The 19,156-nt window shown below is 38.9% G+C and overlaps 1 protein-coding gene and 1 long non-coding RNA gene across 4 annotated transcripts; one reads left to right on the forward strand and one right to left on the reverse strand.

The window, feature by feature from the left end:
- The first annotated feature begins 2,232 nt into the window (after positions 1–2,232).
- LOC116418938 lies at positions 2,233–9,542 on the forward strand. Of its 2 annotated transcripts, XR_004229151.1 has the most exons (3): positions 2,233–4,602; positions 5,294–5,450; positions 5,894–9,542. It is a non-coding gene; the product is annotated as an uncharacterized LOC116418938 (long non-coding RNA). The 2 variants fall into 2 exon arrangements; XR_004229150.1 differs by lacking the exon at positions 2,233–4,602 and having other exon boundaries at positions 5,189–5,450.
- AIM2 (absent in melanoma 2) lies at positions 3,128–17,026 on the reverse strand. Of its 2 annotated transcripts, XM_023214177.3 has the most exons (6): positions 16,763–17,026; positions 13,910–14,191; positions 9,261–9,394; positions 6,590–7,009; positions 4,132–4,320; positions 3,128–3,365 (listed from the first exon to the last, which is right to left on the reverse strand). In XM_023214177.3, exons 2-6 carry the CDS (start codon positions 14,169–14,171, stop codon positions 3,339–3,341), a joined length of 1,032 nt encoding a protein of 343 aa, XP_023069945.1. In that variant the 5' UTR covers positions 14,172–14,191; positions 16,763–17,026; the 3' UTR covers positions 3,128–3,338. The 2 variants fall into 2 exon arrangements, with proteins under 2 accessions (XP_023069945.1, XP_023069947.1); XM_023214179.3 differs by lacking the exons at positions 13,910–14,191; positions 16,763–17,026 and adding an exon at positions 11,473–12,297.
- Between the last annotated feature and the right edge of the window lie 2,130 nt (positions 17,027–19,156).

The raw sequence follows: 19,156 nt of genomic DNA on the forward strand, positions 1-19,156 counted from the left end.
CTGAAGAAACTTCAGATGCTAGAGAAGCCAGTTTTCTCACCTACAGTGAGAATACTGAAGTTCAGAGAGATTGAGTGAAGTGGTCAAAATCACAGTATCACTCAGCTAGTAAGGAACAGACATCATCCTAAGATGTCATAGACTGCTAAAACTGCCTCTAAATTCAAATTTGACTTAATGAACACTAAGAAAAGGACAGCTTTATACACAGGTGATGTTTGTATTCTCAGCTAGTCTAATATTTCATATGCATATCACTTGATGTAAGCTTTCTGTAATTGCCTATTCTTGAGTATGTGGATGATGGTGATTTGGAGTTAGTGTCATTTAGGAGGGCTACTACATCCTGGCCTTTGCTTACTTTCCTTAACATCATGCTGATTCCCCTTCGAACTGTACATTCTAAGGACAATTTATGTTTAAATGAATTAAGAAAAACATTACCCTACCCTCTGCCCAAAATAATTTGCCTCTTCAATTTTGTTTTCACTTAAATAGCTTCATCCTCTGATGCCTTGACCACGCTGTGTCATATTTTTCCACCTTACCACATATCAGAGCTTCTCCATGGGACTCAAATCAAGTAGATGAGAAGCTGAAGCTTCCCCTAGATCTGTAGTGTGTAGACCAGAGAGGACAGAACAACTCATAGAGATGCTAATCTGTCCTCATAAACATTTTACAGACCAGTTTGTACCAAGTGGTTTTAAGGTATGCAATAGCGCTAAAGCCGACATTTTAGGTTAAATACCTGTATGTGGAATTACTGGGTCAAATAATATGAACATAATTACTAATGATGTTGCCAAACTAATATTTCAATTAACACTTCTGAGGACATTTTCCTTAATCATATCATCACATTCACAAATCCTGGACATTATTAACCTAACGGATAAGGAATATTCATTGTTTTAAAGTCCCTGATTTCTGTGGGTCTCTTTAAAAAGTGTCATCTTTCTTATTTATTTTAAAAGCAATAGGTATTTATTCCAGAGAAATAAAAAAAAATCAACAGAATATCAAAAACATCCATAATTCTATCTTCCAATTTGATGCATGTTTTCCATGTTTATCATGGCATAATCTACAATCATACTTACTCTTATTAATGGAAATTTCTGTGAATTTTTACAAATGTATGTAGTCATGAAACTACCACAAAAGATAGAGAATAGTTTCATCATGACAAAAATTTCCTTCCTGCTGCTTTGTTGCCAGCCTTCCTCTCAACTCCAAGCTCCTAGAAACTACTGATCTAGTCTTTACTATACTTTTGCCCTTTACAGAATGTCATAAAATGAAATCAAAAATGTAGACTTTTGAGTCTGGCTTCTTTCACTTAGAGTAAAGATCTCTCCATGTAGATGTGTGTGTCAGTAGTTACTCCTTTTTATTGCTGAGTACAAGTCAATTATGTGGATCTACAAAAGTTTGCTTATTCAATTTTCAGGTGAGGGATAATTGAGTTTTTTACATTTTTGCATAATTACAAATAAACTTTCATGAATATTTACATGTAGATTTTTGTGTGAACATACACAATTATTTCAAGTGGATAAAAAAACTTAGAGCAAGCTTGCTGTGTCATGTGGTAAGCGTATGTTTATAAGAAATGTCCAAACTCTTTTCTAAAGTGACTGTAAGACTTTTCATTCCCACCAGCAATACGTAAGAGTTTCAATGGCTCTGTATCCTCCTCAGACCTTAGCATTGTGGATGCATATTAAGTTTTTTAAAATGGACAAACTCTTTTGCATAAAGGTTATACCATTTGACATTTCCAACAGCAGTGCACGACAGTTTCAGTTTTTCCAAATCTTTGTCAGCATTTGGTATGGGTAATCTATTTTAATTTTAGCTGTTCTAATAAATGTATAATGGTATCTCACTGTAGTTTTAGTTTCCATTTCCTTAAAGATGAATTATGTTGAGTGTATTTTTATGTGCTTATTTGACACCCACATATCATCTTTTTGCCCATTTTAAACATTTAACTGGTTGTTCTGCAATTATTGAATTTTGAGTGTTCCTTATAAATTCTGGATAGAGGATCTTTTGGTTTTTCGAGACAGAGTCTTACTCTGTCACCCAGGCTGGAGTCCAATGGTGTGATCTCAGCTCACTGCAACCTCTGCCTCCCGGGTTCAAGTGATTCTCCTGCCTCAGCCTCCCGAGTAGCTGGGATTACACACGCCCATCACCACGCCTGGCTATTTTTTTTTTGATTTTAGTAGAGATGGGGTTTCACCATGTTGGCCAGGCTGGTCTCAAACTCCTGACCTCGGGTGATCCACACACCTCGGCCTCCCAAAGTGTTGGGATTACAGGCGTGAGCCACTGTGCCTGGCCTGGATACAGGGTCTTCAGCAACTATGTGACTAACAAATATTAAGCCACAATCTACTGTTTGCCTTTCAATGCTCTTAATGGTACCTTTTGAAGAACAGAAGTTCTTCATTTTGATGAAGTTCAAATTATTAAGCATTTATGTTATATAGATTGTGCTTCTGTTGTGATATCTAAAAAATCTTTAATCTTTGCCTAGACCAAGATCACACAGATTTTCTCCCATGTTTTCTTCTAGAAGTTTTATGGTTTTAGATGTTTATGAAAAGCCAATGATCCGTTTGGACTTTATTTTTGTATAAAGAGTGAGGAATGGCTCAGATTTGTTTTTTTAAGTACAGGTATCTAATTGTTCTTGTACTTTTTTTTAGTCTTTTCTCCATTGAACTGTGTTTGTACTTTTGTAGAAAATCAATAGACTGTAAATTTACAAGCCTAGTTTTGGCTTTCTAGTTTTCCATTGGGCTTTATGCTTATTCTTTCTCCAACAACACAAATTGTCTTATTATTTATATACCTTTTAAAATATTTCTAAATCATTGCCCTATGGGACAAAATATACATTTTTAATTATGCAGTATCTACTTTCAAATAATACTGTGCTGCTTCACATGTTGTACAGGATCTTCTAACAGTATACTCCTAATTCTTCCCTCTTGTATTTTGTGCAATTGTTGTCATGTAGTTTACGTTTAAATTTGTATAAACATATAATACATTGATAAAGTATTTTTGCTTGAGACAAGGGATTGACAAACTAAATGAGATAGTGGGACTGTAATGAATGAGAAACAGATGTTTATTGTGATCATCTGTTGATATTCTGAATTTGTTTATCCAGCAATTATCCTATCCTAATTTGGTGGAGAGAGGAGCCTGTGAACTGCTGCTCCCAGGTAACTTACAATCTGATTGAAGAGGATGTATCACGTATTCTTCAATTAAATGCTGCTTAGACCAGTTGGCTTGAATTGGTCCTTTTTATTTCTCTATGTTTTTTTACTGGCCTTAATAACCTGGATGGAGAAAAAAAAAATGCAGTCTGAGATGCGGTCAGTGAGTGGCCCCTCCTCTGTTTGCAGTCACTATGGCCTTCTAAAGTGTATGTCATCTTCTGATAAAATTATTTTGTTCCCACCCTTCTAATACATTGGTCTATCTTGGATCATACTCCCAAAGTGATTATCTGACCTGAGAAATACACTCCAACTTAGCAAGGTCATATATGCATATTTCTCAAGTCTTGGCCTCCACTCCTACAGAGACAGCAGGCAGTGCAACTGACACCTGAGACTTGGGGAAGAGCACCAAGTAGTGGCAGGAGATGGGTAGGAGGGTGTGGTGGAAGGTCAAGAGTAGGGGTTTACATGGACTCAAGTGCCCTGAACTATGGTAGGTGCAGGCGTGGTGGGACTGGCTAGGGAAATGTGTCCTCAAAGTGTCTATTGTCTGTCTACTTTCAAAGACATTACTCAGAATGACTTTTCCAACTCTGGGCAAGGTTTCTGCTTTAGACTTGTAGTGTTACTGAGGAGCTCTTTCTTGGGCTCTGTGTGCATAACAGTATGCACCTCTGCCTTGAAAAGCCCATGTTCTCTTAACTGTGTATCTAGAATACGTGTTTCCTAAGAGGGAGGTTCCTCAGTTCTGGGAGATGGACGTGTACTAAATATCAATGTCTTTCATTCCATATCCTGTTCAATGGCTCCAGTCCAGCTTTCTGACAGAAAGCAAAAAATATCACCCCCTTGGAGAGCTGACTTTGCTCCATGCAGTTCCCACCTTTATGATGCTATGAACTCCAGATGTCAGCTGTAGTTTTTCTCCACTTTTTGACAGTGTGAAGAATGTAAGTCGAACCTTATCTCCTTCCTTACATTTCACTGTGTCCTCGTTTCTAACCACCAATACTTCCATTTCCCCAGTCTTGTCACTTAGGTCAAATAATACATTTTTCTTCTTTTCTGTTACCTGTGAAAGAAAATCAACACCCAGCCTCTGATAATCTGATTAAGGAATACCACATCAGTCACACATCAGACATGCCAGAAGAAGGCTCTAAAAAGAAATACAGTTAATTCTTGAACAACACAGATTTTACCTGTGCAGGTCCATTTATATGGGAATTTTCCTCTGTCTCTGCCACCCCAAGACGGCAAGACCAACCCTCCTCTTCCTCCTTCCTCCTCAGTTTACTTAACATGAAGACAGCGATGAAGAACTTTATGATGATCTACTTCCACTTAATGAATAGTCAGTATATTTTTTTTTATAATTTTCTTAATGACATTTTTCTCCAGCTCACTTTTTAAGAATATAGTGTATAATATGTATAACATAAAAATGTGTTAAGTGCCTCTATGCTGTCTGTAAGGCTTCTGGTCAAGAGTAGTCTATTAAGTAGTTAAGTTTTTGGGGAGTCAAAAATTATATGCAGATTTTTGACTGCTCGGGGTCAGCAGCCCTAATCCCTTGTTCAAGGGTCAACTTGAAGAAAAAGTTTCTGCTTTGAAACTAGCAGGTATATATCTAATAGATGTTAGCAAGTTCACACAGAGGAGGCAGACGTGTCTTACTTAGAATATGCTGTCTCCTATGCCCATCTTTCCAGTCCCAAACTCCCTTCCTTTAGGAGGAGGCCAGGGTGGCCCATAGAAGCAACAACTGCTGGATAGAGAGGATGGAGCTTCTCCAGGGCCAGTAGCCAGATTAGTCAGGGGAAAAAAGAAGACCCTGGGGTTGGAAGAGAGCTATTTTTTTTATTTTTTTATTTTTTGAAACAGAGTTTCGCTCCTTCACCCAGGCTGGAGTGCGATGGTGCAATCTTGGCTCACTGCAACCTCCACCCCACTGGGTTCAAGCGATTCTCTTGCCTCAGCCTCCAGAGTAGCTGGGATTATAGGCCCCTACCAATACACCCGGCTAATTTTTGTATTTTTACTAGAGACAGGTTTTGCCACGTTGGCTAGGATGATCTGGAACTCTTCAACTTTAGTGATCCACCCGCCTTGGCCTCCCAAAGTGCTAGGATTACAGGCATGAACAGCCGTGCCCAGCCTGAAGACAGCTATTTAAAACAACAAGTCCAGGAGAGACATGAGGTAATGATGCAAGACCCAGCCGAGAGTCTAGTAAGTAATCAAAGACAAGAAATAATTCACAGTCAAGTCTAGATCAAAAGGAAACAGGAGGTTGGTCAGTTATTTAGGAGATTGATCGTATTTTAGCTTTAATTTTATGGACTAAATCAATATATGTTAGTGGCCAGATTAAAAGCTGAAAACTGGGATAAAGAACATGACCTTCCTATCCAAGGTCATTTTACACTTGAGTTTTCCAGGAGGACTGGAGAGTCTTCCTATCAATTCCTTCTAAAACTAACCCAGGGCAGCAGAGGTTGTTCTGAGGCTCTGAATGCAGGTTCCCTCTCTATGGTTCTTCAGGTCCTGCCCTAGACCAGAAAAAGTCATTCCACAAGGCTAGTTCCCTGAGGCTCAGAGTCATAATACTTTATTATTTCTCACTTCTATTAACTCTCCTCAAGGAGCACCTCTGTCCGGCCACCCCACCATCTGGGAAGTGAGGAGGGCCTCTGCCCGGCCGCCCCACTGTCTGGGAAGTGAGGAGGGCCTCTGCCCGGCCGCCCCACCGTCTGGGAAGTGAGGAGCGCTGTGCAACCTTCCAAGTGTGAAGTGACAGCCTTGTACGTGATCTTTTCTGTCTTCCCCAAGTTTGCATTTTCGACATTAAAGTTTACTTCTAATTAAAAATAAATAAATAAATAAGTCTCCTCAAGCTAACTCTTTCTTCTGTTTTCTTCATTTAATCACAGTTCTTTAATCCTGCCTTGCATATTGGTTTTTCAGGTCAATTAATCTGGTTGATTATTCAACTACACTTATTTTGCATTCACAACAATAGTCACTTAAAATAAAGATAATACGGACAACGCACAAAAATAACGCAGAAATAAAAATTATGTGAATGAACTAATTCCTTTTTCAGAGGCTACTGGGATAAGAATAAGTTGAAACAGGATTGTGACATTTTTGACAATAAAAACAATTTTTGAGTTTTTGTATGAATTTTGGCATGTTAACTCTGCAGTTCTTTAGAACTTTGTATTTTTTTAGTTTGTCTATATAGAAAGACATTAAAACCATTTCTAAAGTCTCTTTAAGATCAGATGGAAAATACGTTATTCTTACTAATCAATATGAAATTAGATATGAAAACTTACCTTCTGGACTACAAACAACCCATTCACAATTGTTCCAAGGGGCTGAGTTTGAAGCGTGTTGATCTTTGGGGTTTCACCAGCTTTTCTGATAATGTTCAGCGGGACATTAACCTTTTGGTCAGATTTAGCATCTAACACACATGAGGTGCTATTTACCTCTAAGAAACCACTGTGCTGATAATATCTTGATATTATAATCATTCTCTTTGGAATGAATTTATCTTTCAGCAGTGTATTAAAAACTTTTACAAAGAAGAATTCCTTCTCTGTAGCCACTGTAGCATGAAACATCTCTTGCTTGCCTTCTTGGGTCTCAAACGTGAAGGGCTTTGTTGCTTTCAGTACCATAACTGGCAAACAGTCTTTCTGAAACCCTTCTCTGATAGATTCCTGCTGGGCCACCCTCTGTTTCTGCTCAGGCTGAAGACAAGAGAAGAAAGATATCAGCTGTGAGTCAAAAAGGTACTATTGAAAGGAACTTCCTTCACCCACAGTGCTAAGCCTCAGGAAGCCACAGAAGACAGGTGGAATCAAGGGAAGAGACACAGAAGGGATAAGAAGAGACTTGAGGCCTAGAATGATCTAGATGGAACAGAGAGTGCAGAAGGAAGATTTCAGCTCCTGTATTCAGATAAGACGGTGTAACATGTTTTGGAGGTAGGATCCCTGAAACTAAATCCTTGCTTTGCCATGCGCTATATAAAAAGACTTCATCAGATTTCTGAAATATTTCTAAGCCTCGGGGTAAATCTGATAAATCTGATTCCATCTTCTATGATTCCATTCGGGCATAATATATCCTTATTTCTCTATCCAATACTGTCCTAAACATTCTTTTTACTCTGGTATAAAAGTGAGGGAGCTCAGTGACCTGCACAGGGCTCCCCAAATTCCTAGGGAGGTGTTGTACGTAACAAAATGTAGATTATGTTTAATGTGAGTTAAGGGGGAGACCTAGGTCAGAGATCTTACAAGTGAGTTAAAGGAGAAATTTAAAAGGAGAATTCATACTACATTAATGGATTTACCCTTAAATAATGAATTATGCACTAAGGTTTACATTTCAAAAATGCATCTTATTATTTGAAATTATAAAAAAAGAAATAATTTAAATATCTAAAAAGTAGATTTAGTTAAACAAAATATGGTATAGTCAGAAATAGATTACTATGCAAATATTAAAAATGCTTTAGAGAAATAATATGATAAACTGTTATAACTGACTCAATACAGGGAAAGGTCCTAAACAGATAAAAAATCTCTTTCTTTTTGGATAAATAAGTAGTTAAAGCACACACACAAACACAATACAGAGATATTTACCAACATCAATATATTTTTTTCCTAGATGATACAATTATAGGTAATTTTATTCGCTTCTCTGTGTTTTTTATTTTTCTGAATTAACAGAGATAAGATACCTTTTTTGGTTTGTTTTGGGAGAAAATACTACTTTTTAAAAGCAACTTGCCATCTAGAACCAAATGGAAACACAGGGAAAAACAAACAGAGGCATAAAAAGTCAAGTGTAGGAGTCTCTGAAGGCTGTCTCTGATGTGACCTGAAGCTTGGGCCAGTGGAGCTTGGGCCAGTAAGGGGCCCTGATGGGCAGTATAACTGATTGCATTTGGATCAATGCAGGGAAAGGTCAGCTCCACTGAGTTCCACTACAAAAGTCCTTCTCTTTGGTCCATGTATCTTTAGTTGAGTCTTCCAGACTGAATAATGCATATTTTCATTACTGGTGATGGAATCACACCATTTATACTTGAACCTTGTTTTCTGAAAATCCAGAAGTTTCTGGGCCAAACCCAGAGGAAATGGCTCCTCTAGACAAAGAGAATGAAGTATGTGTCATCAGTTTCTAGAGCTCACACAGTTATAAAATGGTGTAACACCTGCTTCACAGGAAATGAAATTGCATGTGTGGTGGATTCTGTGTTGGGCCTTTCCGATATTGCCTGCCACTTCCTCAGGACTAAAGTAATCATTCTCATCAATGAGACTCTCCAGGCACTACTCTCTCAGCTAAACGGGGCCACCTCACCTTGTCCATGCAGGTGTATTAAGGGCTTTTTTACATTACTTTTAAAAAGCAATTTGCTGTCAAGAACTAAGGGAAAATACAGGGGAAAACGAACAGAGGCATGCCAGGTCGAGTGTAAGAGTCTCTGCATTGGATCTCTGATGTGACCCGGAGCCTGGGCCTGTGCAAACCACAGGCTCCCCCACAAATCTTGGGAGCCCTGAAAGGCATTCTCAGCTCCTGAGCTCCCTGTGGGGTAGGCCAAGGCCTCTATTGCAACTACATTGGACTTGACATTCTTCCTCTTCTACTCCTTTCACTTCCTCACAGATATTAATTCTGAAAGTGTTCTAAAATAGACTTCCTGTAAACAACTGTCTATCTCAAAGTTTTCTTCTTATAGAATCCAAACCGTAACGGAGTGTTAATGTGTCCAGGCCCTGACAGAGATTAGAAGCTCAACAGGTGTTTAATCTGATTAATCAGACGTAGTTCTTGTTTTTGTGACTCAGAGTGCTTTTCACACTGTGGCCTTAATTCCTTTATTTGCATGCTGTGAGACAAAGAACAGAGAACAATGTGGGAAATAACAATGACAGTGATGCTCTTACAAGGACAAAGACCACTCCACTCTCCTCATCCTACCTTAACATGAGGAGAGACTTTTGGTGCAGCACGTTGCTTTGTGACATCATTTCTGATGGCTGCAGATGCAGCAGGACTCATTTCAGCTTGACTTAGTGGCTTTGGTTTTGTTACCAATTTGTATTTCTTATCAACTGATTAAAAAATGAAAGACATGGACAATAAGCATATAAACATATGAGCAATGCACATTTTCAAATGTCACCAGAAATAAATACTAAAACCATATTAAGGTATCTTTAAGAGCAGTTAATTTTTCTCAAGAAAAAAAAAAAAAAAAAATCTTATTTTAAAGTGAAAGAAACTGGACCTGGCACAGACACCTGTAATCCCAGCACTTTGGGAGGCCAAGGCTGGAGGATCGCCCGAGGCCAGGAGTTTGAGGCCAGCTTAGTCAACATAGGGAGACCCTATCTTTATAAAAAATATTTTCAAAATTAGCCAGGTGCAATGTCACATGTTTTTAGTCTCAGCTACTTGGGAGGGTGAGGCAGGAGGATAATTTAAGCCCAGGAGTTCAAAGCTACAGTGAGTCGTGATCACACCACTGCACTCCAGCTTGCATGACACATTGAGACCCTCTCTGTCTCAAAAAAAAAAAAAAAGACAAGAAACAAAAGAAACTATGAAGTCTTAGTCTTAACTTGGTATAACACTTTGGAAAATGGTTTGGGACACTATTTATTAAAATTCAATATCTACTTACCTTAACATCCAGTAATTCCATTCACAGGTGTACAGTCAAGAGAAACACACATACAAATACAAACATACAAAGATAAGTACATAAGGCTTATAATAAATATTCATAGCAGCATTTTTCACAATGGCCTCAAATGACTAAAATAACAATAAAAAATAGACCAATTCTCTCTCTCTATATGTATATGTATATGAGTTTATATGTGTATGTAATTATCAATGAAATGGAATCTTATGTAGTAGTGAAAATGAATAAACTGTTGCTATGAAACAAGGGCTGATTTCTTTTTTTTTTTCTTTTTTTTTTTTTTTTTTTGAGGTGGAGTCTCACTCTGTCACCCAAGCCGGAGTGCAGTGGCCCAATCTTGGCTCACTGAAACTTCCACCTCCCAGGTTCAAGTGATTCTTCTGCCTCAGCCTCCTGAGTAGCTGGGATTACAGGCTCACGCCGCCATGCCTGACCAATTTTTGTAGGTTTTTAGTAAAGATGGGTTTCACCATGTTGGTCAGACTGGTCTTAAACTCCTCACCTCGTGATCCGCCTACCTCAGCCTCCCAAAGTGCTGGGATTACAGGCATGAGCCACCGGACCTGGCCACAGATTTCTAAGTATGTTCTACAAAGCCTTGCCTTGTCCTTCTATTGAGGGGACCCCATCCTGCCCTCTGAAGACTCTCTGTACTCCAGCCATACTGGCCTTCTTTCAGTCCTCAAGCAAGTCAACACCTGCTGTCACAGGGATTTTCACGGTGTTCCCTCTGACTGAAGGTACCTTCAAGTCCTATGCATTTTTCAGAGCTTAGTGCAAGGGTCACTTCCCTATGGAACCCACTTTGACCAACACCAACTCTGACTCCTGGCTTATGTTAATGCTCCTTTGACACATGCTGCTGAAGAATCATCTTCCTTTCCATTAGAGCATTTGTCTCAGTTAATTACACTCATAAATTTGCCTGTAAGAAAAATATCTACTTTCCCTTTAAAGTATAAGCTGTATAAAATTTGGATTTGTTTTTAACACCCTGTTTTATCATAAGAACCTAAAAGCTTTCCTTGTACCTACTAGCAATTCAATAGATATTTACTGAATGGATGAAGAAATGGATGGATGGGTGGCATGTTGGCTCCTCACTAAGGCCTACAAAATGCAGTTGTATACTCTGGTTGGGCTCCTCCATGTCTATGGTCAGGTTATATGTTATTGTGAAAAGCCAACTCCTAGTCCTGATTTTTAAAAAGACCATGTAACAAGATGGTCGTGTTTGATGACTTAAGGCACTCTCAGGCAGAAGAGGGCCTGAGAAATTATTAGATGTCATTTCTGATAGAATTTGAACAACTCTGGGCTGAAATAGCAAGGCAATCACTTTGATTTTACTAAAAAGAGAAATGATACTGTTTTATGAGGTAGTAGGTACTCTGTCATTACCTTTCAAAGACCAGAAAGTGGTTGACTGTCTGACAGGGATATTGTAGCAGGATCTCTGCTCTAGAAAGAAGTTACACTAACCTTCCAATGATAAGTTAGTTCCATGCAACTGGTTTCAGAAAGGTATGCAGATAAAGTCTCTCTTCTATGTTCACAGCATCGGCGAGAAAACAGCATCAAGGAGGCCAAGGGAATCAACCTACCATTCTACCACATCACATCAGCCATATTTCATCTCACACACAGTGGTACCAATATTTGTGGACAAGCTTGTCTGCCCACTATAAATCTCTCATTTGCCTTAATAATCGGGTGTACATTGTTACTGATTATCTCATTCATCATTTTCAGCATTTTATTTTAATCTTGCAGGACTTCTGTAGACCGTGATCACATTTTCTCTTAGCTTCCTTTTTCTATGCTTATGAGTCCTTGTATTTTCTCATCTTGCTTCATACAAAAGCTTCTCCTGTCTACTAATTATTGCCTCTGTCTTCATTAAAGATTCTCCAGGTATCTTCTACCTTCCATGGGGTGAGGTTGTGAGTAGAAGAGCATATAGCACTCTACATGCAGACATGCAATGGCAACGGAGAAGGATCACTTAACCAAGAATGATAGTAACTGTTCAAAAAAATAAAACAAAAACTTTTCCTACAATAATAGAAATAGCATGGACACACAAAAATTTCCTGCATTCAAAAGAGGCCTAAGTATGTCCACGGATGGAATTTGAGAGCGATGAAGGAACTCAGTTGCCTTCTTGTAGAGCGTGCAGGAAGCATACTTTGTGTTTTGTTGTTGTTGTTGTTTGAGACAGGGTCTCACTGTTGCTGCCCAGGCAGGAGTGCAGAGGCGTGATCTCAGCCTACTGCAACCTCTGCCTCCCGGGTTCAAGTGATTCTCGTGCCTCAGCCTCCCGAGTAGCTGGCATTACAGACACCCGCCACCATGCCTGGTTAATTTTTGTATTTGTAGTAGAGACAAAGTTTCACCATGTTGACCAGGTGGATCTCAAACTCTTGACCTCAAGTGATCCACCTGCCTTGGCCTCCCAAAGTGCTGGGATTAAAGGTGTGAGCCACTGCACCTGGCCCAAAAGCATACTTTGAATCCTACAACTGTTACATTTGGAGACTCTCATTTGGGACAGCCTCTGGATGATCTCTCCTGAGTTTCCAAGTTAGTCCCAAACTGGATCTTTTTTAGATAAGTAGAATAACAAAATCCCAGAATCATTAGAACAGCAAAATGGGGAGAAGATTGTAGCAGGGCAAATTTTGTGCTATCCTGGTCAAAGAGAAGAATTAATTCTTGATTTATTGCCAAAATAAAAGATATTTCTAAATATCTCAGCCTATGTTTGCCAATATGCCTAGATTCCTTTCTCATCCCAGATAAGAAAAACACAGGGTAGGTGGTTACATGGAAGTAATATGGGTAGTTACTGCCATCTAAGGGCCATCTTGAAGAACTACACCTTCTAACTTAACAAAGCCCGGGAAAACAACCACTCCTTTCTCTTTAGTGCCTTAGAAACTACCTAACAGTGCCTTAGAAACTGTATAGAATTATGGATGTACATAGTATCACTTACATGGCTTCATTTAGCCTTCTTATAAACTATGTGTGAGAAGCCATGTCACCCGTGTTGTACACCCACAAATGCTATTAAAAGCTGTTGTAATCTTTGCTGTTACGGTTTTATTTTGAATCCTAAAACTGTTGCATTTGGAGACCCATTTGGGACAGTCCTGGTGTGATATGCTCCTTTGTTAGCTCTTTTTTGTTCTTCAGACATAAAGCCGGGACATATCAATTGTTCTTAGTAAACAAAATCAGGAATTTAAACTAAATGTATATAATTCAGATGGAGATGACAAGTGATTTATTGAATAATGTAAAAAAAGTCTTTTTGTTGTGGGTAATTTATACTGTCACTGGAGATAGAGAGGAGAGGAAATCCCTGAAGGAGGATTCTCGTTCCCTGAAGGAGGAAGAGATCATCCCCTAAAGAAAGAAGCATAGTCTGGGACGATAGAAAGCTGGGAAACGGAGAGGGATAAACAGACTGTGTGAAGGAAAAAAGGTGCTCAATATCCTGGTTTACAGTTTTCCAATGCAATAATTTATATTTTCAAGGCTTCAGTAGAATGTGAGAGCATTACATACTGTGGAAATGGAGTTGGGAAAAGTTAACTTTGAAATTCTACATCCATATTCACTGTAATTGAACGGAAGACAAAGATGGGCAAGGAGAAAAGATGATAAATGGAAGTGGTAACCCTAAAGGCTGGAACAAGAGATGCAAACAAAGGCTGGAATGGATGTGTGAAATTTGTAACAAACACTTCCTACAAGTGATTCTCAGTAAAAGGGGGCAAAGAGACAGGTGCACTAAGTTAGCAAACAAATTCCAACAGCGTGCACTGGGGGTCATATCCCAGGGATGCCATGAAAGGAAAGGCCCAGGCTTGGCAGAGAAAGGGACGAGGCAGGTGCAGAACTACCACATTACCTTTCTCCTTCTCTTCCTGAAGACGTCTTGCCAAAAGCATGTAATTCAACTTCTGAAAAATATGAATGGTCTTCATCACTGCAGACACTGCACCAGCATTTTGAATCATCAAATTAGCTACTTGTATTCTGTTTGCACTATGTAGTTTGCCTGTCGCGATATTAAACTCGTCTGAAAGAAAGAACTTAAACCTATCGAGTTCCTCATCAGTGATGTTATCCAGGCCCGTTAGCAAGAGTATCTCCTTGTATTTACTCTCCATCTGACGACTTTGGGATCAACCTATAAGGAATCCAAAACATGTAAGATTACAACACCAAAAGTGATTCTACATTCAAAATAAAGCAAGGTGAGCTATTAATATTTTTAAAGAAAAATAAACAAAATGTTTGCAGTAGTAAAAGAGATTTGAACGGGACATAGGTAAGAACTTCTTAAGCAAGGTGATCCCTATTCCTGGGAGAGACATCTTCAGAAAGTATACAACACCTCTGGGATTCTTAGAAAACAGGATACATCAGCTGGGCATGGTAGCTCACGCCTGTAATCCCAGCACTTTGGAAGGCTGAAGCAGGCGGATCACCTGAGGTCAGGAGTTTGAGACCAGCCTGGCCAATATGGCAAAACCCCATCTCTACTAAAAATACAAAAATTAGCCGGGCATGGTGGTGGGTGCCTGTAATCCCAACTACTCAGGAGGCTGAGGCAGGAGAATCGCTTGAACCCGTCGTTCCTTTTTAACGACTTTTTTTACCTTTGCAAAAATCAGTTGTCCAAATATGAGTGAGTCTATTTCTGGATTCTTTATTCTGTCCATCAACCTATTTTTGTATCTTGTTGCCAAAATCACATTGTAGTAATATAGTTGTTTATGTATAGTACTCAAAATAATACACAAAACATTATAAATAATAATTCAAAAGTTTATAACTATAAGATTAATATGCAGAAATGCATTCCTTTATTCTAGCACCACTGCTAGAGAGAAAAAAATCACATAAAAAAGTAATTTCCAATAGCAACAAAACTACATAAAAACATAAAAACATCTAATACCATATGTTTAAGAGTTTTAAAGGGAAACTTATAAAACTTTATTGGGAGATTTAAAAGACCTACTTAAGTGAGTGTATGTGTGATATTTTAAATGGGAAGATTTGATAAAATGAAGACAGCAATGTTGTCAAATTAATCTATAAACTCCCATCCAAAATCTCAAAGGGTTTTTCATAGAAATTATCAGAATGATCTTAAAACCTAAATGAAAAAAATAAAGACAAAAACCTGCAAAACATGTTGAATTGTTTATTAGGATGTAGTATCCCTACTACTAGGTATCAATACTTACTACAAATGTATAATAATTAAATCGATATGGCAGTGGCATAGAGAAAAATGAACTAATAAATAGAGAGTGGAAACAGGATCACATGTAAGTTAAAGCATGGTATATAATCAAAGTGGCATTAAAAATCACAAGGAAAGAATGGACAACTATAAAAAGTGTTCAGACAAATGACAATATTCGGGGAATGATATATTTGGCCTTTCTCTTATATCATACACAAATATATATCTGGCTGGATTAATTATCTAAACAGAATAGTAATGATGTTGAATAAAACACAGATTTTCTCAGTACATTGAAGTAGAAGGAAGTTTCTTAAACAAGGCACAAAAAGGACAAGCCAGAAAAAAATAAAAAAATAAAAAAAACTTTGTCAAATGTGATTGCATGCATATTCTTAATTTCTTTGTAGGAAACACACACACACATGCACACACACACACTAAACAGTGATTATACAAGGCAAAAACTGGGCAGATACCTGCAATATATATATATATTTATATATATAGCTAATAGAAGTTTTGCTTTCACATGGAGAACCATGAGTCACTAAGAAAACAATAAACAGTCTATTTGAAAAGTGTGCAAAAGATGTGAATGAGCAATTTGCTCAAATATCCCATAAACATAAAAAAGATATTTGACATTATTAGCAATTAATGACTTCCAGAGCAGCAACATATAAAGTGGAAGAAATAAGCCAAAGAACAGGAAAAGATGTTTATGAGCTGAAAATAACTGATTGTGGATTTTAGGGAAGCTTGAATACCCCCATCAGGAGAGTCAATGTTAATAAATTCTAAACTATCACTGTTAATGGCCTCATAATGTTTTTCCTTATATGCTGGTAAGGGCTGGACAAACTCTACTTATACAAGTAGAGTTCATGAGTGAAAATTAAAACTATTATCAGGACCATTTTCAAAATAAGAAATACATTAAAAATATTTGTAATGATAAAGCCATCCAAATGCCCCCGTCCTACTGATGAAAGCAAGGAAGGACACTACCTTTGCTGAATATCTACAATCAGCTTGGCATGATTCCTGCTTTCCTACTTGTCTATAAGAAACTAATCTTCCTATAACCCTCTTATATAATAACTATCACATTTTAATCACATTGTATATAAGATTGACTCATCATTTTCTCTGAAGTTATGTTGTCTTATAAATGAAAAACTTGCATTTTACTTCATAATATCTGTTAACTTAAAAAATGCTTGTATTTGCTATTGGCATAAAAGTCAGTCTTACAAATAGGCTGACAGATAAACCCCAACGGAATCCGAAGCTTAAGGAACACCAGCTCAGAGACACCAGAGGACATGGCTAAAGTGAGTAAAAGATAAATGAACCCATCCTTTCAGAGCTCATGTCCATTTTCCCAGGTTCAAGTTCTCAGAGGGGTGCATAGCATGGCTGGCCTTTCCTCAGTTGTCTTTTTCGGCAGAGAAACGGTTCAGTCTCTCGTCTCTAACCCAGCTCCTCCATGGTGCTTACCTCCTGATCCCTGGGGTGATCAGCAAACCGGGTCTGCCACCTTCTCTTCAGAGAGCTTAACTAACAGAGGGCTCAGGAGAGCATGCCCCAATAACCTAGATGACTTTCAAAGCTACAAAGACTCTGACACTTCTGAACAGCTTCACACGTACCCCTAATAAACACTTCCCGTCACCCCCAGGCCCAGTGTGGGTAGGAGTGGCAACTGGAGCGCTCATTGGCTGAGCTGGCTTGGGTTCTCACTAGCAGTCACAGAAGAAAATTTCTATAGAAACTTGTATCTGAGTCATGCCACATAGTTACACTGATCGGAAACAGAAAGTGGCTAGAAACTGTAAAAAATGACCGAAGATGACTTAGTGATATGCTTTGTGACTAAGGGGCCTGGTGATGACATTTTTTCTGGTATAAACAAGCACACTGATCTCAGAGGGTTTCTACAAGCGTTGCCAATACGCCAGTGCAGGTTCTTGTCTTCAAAGCATAAGAGAATCTGGAAATGAGACCAAAGTGAAAGTACAGACATTCTATTGTGGAGCAAAAGCAAGGATACCCTCAAGGGACGAGTGCAGGCACTCAAAGATTGAGTCACAGGCAATGTGGTTCATGTACTACATGAATAAGCACAATGAAGGTATGGAGTACTCTATAATAAAGAGGAAGGCTTTTCTGGGAAATGGGCGGGCAATTCCCGGAATCGGGGTGCCACCCTTTTCTTGACTAAAGATGGGTAATCTGGAACTGTCATGGCGTCAGGTGCATGATGGGAGTGGGAATTTCCCCATGGAAGTTTTATGATATTAAGGGCACAATGAAGCTAAGGGTCAGCAGTCAGCCAAGTTTTCGACCATCTTGGCTTTAACTAGTTGCAGCCGGTTTCTTCTGTGTTACATTCTCATCTGTGCCTAAGTAGGAAGTCTGCAATCTGTCTTCGTTGTCACAGCCTGTTGTAACAGTTCCGGTCTACTAGTGGGGCAATCCCTCTGCTAACCATTTTGACCCCATTTTTATTGCTTGTAGCCACATGCAAGTAATCATGCCTCATTCCCTCACTGACTGCTTGCCTCAAAAGCATATATACAGTCTTTCTTCCTAACCAGGCTCCTAACCCTAAACTCAGAGTTTGAGGGCTTGATTCTAGTCTGCAATTTACTTGAGGTTTTCCTTTTTTATTCATTGAATTAACAATTATGCACTGAACATCTAATATGATGTATTAGATTCTGAGAATATAAAAGTTAGTAAGACAAAGTTCCAGATGTTCAGCGGCTCTGCCAAGTCATGGAAACAGACATGTAATTTAATAATAACAATAGGACATAATGATAAATGTTATAATTAAAGCATGCTCAAGATGCGATGGGAGCAGAGGAAGAGCACCTAACCATGCCCAGGTAATCACCCAGAGCTGCAGGACCTCCTTCACTTTCTGCTGCAAGGCTTGTTTCTACATTTTTGCCAGCTGTCAGCTCAAATAGCACCTTATCTGTGGGGCTTCTCTGACCAGCATGTTCTCTACCTCTTCCCCGCATTATTTTTTCCCACACGTGTTACTGACCACCATCTGACATACTGCATATGTCATTTGTTTGTTTATTCTCTGGCTCATGCTCCTAAAATGTAAGGCACACGAGGGAAGAGATGTCTGCCCACTGGTTCACTGCATCCACTTCACCTGACACAGTGCTAGGCATAGAGAAAGTGTTCAGAAAAATATTTGTTGAATGAATGAATGCATGAATGAGTGGATCACACAAGGCAAAAGAACACCAAAGAGAACAATAAGTAAGAATTAAAAAGCCACGAAGTGTACGAATTTGGTAACCTACTGAGTAAATGAGAGAAAGCTCCCTGTTGAGGGAGAACCCAACAAGCAACACCCCGGAGAGGCATAGTGATTTCAGGCTTCAAGTTCTGTAAAAAGTGAGTTAAGTGATTAAACTGAGGAGTGGTCTCAATGAGGAGCAGGTACACTGCTGCACCCAGGGCAGACAGACAACTGCTCATCCTTCAGCTTTGTTTTACTAAGAAATTTGATCAGAGAGATACCCGACTGGGTGACGCAAGACACAGAAGGGAAAGGAGGCAACTGTGCTGAAAAGGGAGGTTTGTTAATAGTCTCACAGAGAAAAGTGGGATCCCCAAGCCCTTTCCCCACTGACTCCTAGAGTACTGAAAGCAAAGTTTATGCCATAAGCAGAAGACTGGAGGATCCCACTGTAGCGACTGGCCCAAGAGGGGAAAAACTCCCACTGTTACTGACATTTTGAGTTTTTCCAGTATGAAGACTCAGGCCCTTTCGTGCTAATCCTATAATTAAACTAACTCATAAATAAACCAGGCCAACACAAAAAGAATTCAAGTCAGTTTTGTGTGTATATATGTGTGGACATT

Source organism: Piliocolobus tephrosceles, chromosome 1 (assembly GCF_002776525.5).
Source record: "Piliocolobus tephrosceles isolate RC106 chromosome 1, ASM277652v3, whole genome shotgun sequence".
NCBI classification, from domain to species: Eukaryota; Metazoa; Chordata; class Mammalia; order Primates; family Cercopithecidae; genus Piliocolobus; species Piliocolobus tephrosceles.

Excerpts from the sequence above, each read along its gene's own strand:
- AIM2 (XM_023214177.3), bottom strand. The coding sequence starts at position 14,171 with ATGGAGAGTAAATACAAGGAGATACTCTTGCTAACGGGCCTGGATAAC. Across the intron at positions 9,395-13,909 it reads TCAGGAAGAGAAGGAGAAAG|TTGATAAGAAATACAAATTG; the intron begins GTAATGTGGTAG and ends TTTTTTAATCAG. Across the intron at positions 3,366-4,131 it reads GAGTTCATAGCATCATAAAG|GTTATTAAGGCCAGTAAAAA; the intron begins GTGGGAACTGCA and ends TTCTCCATCCAG.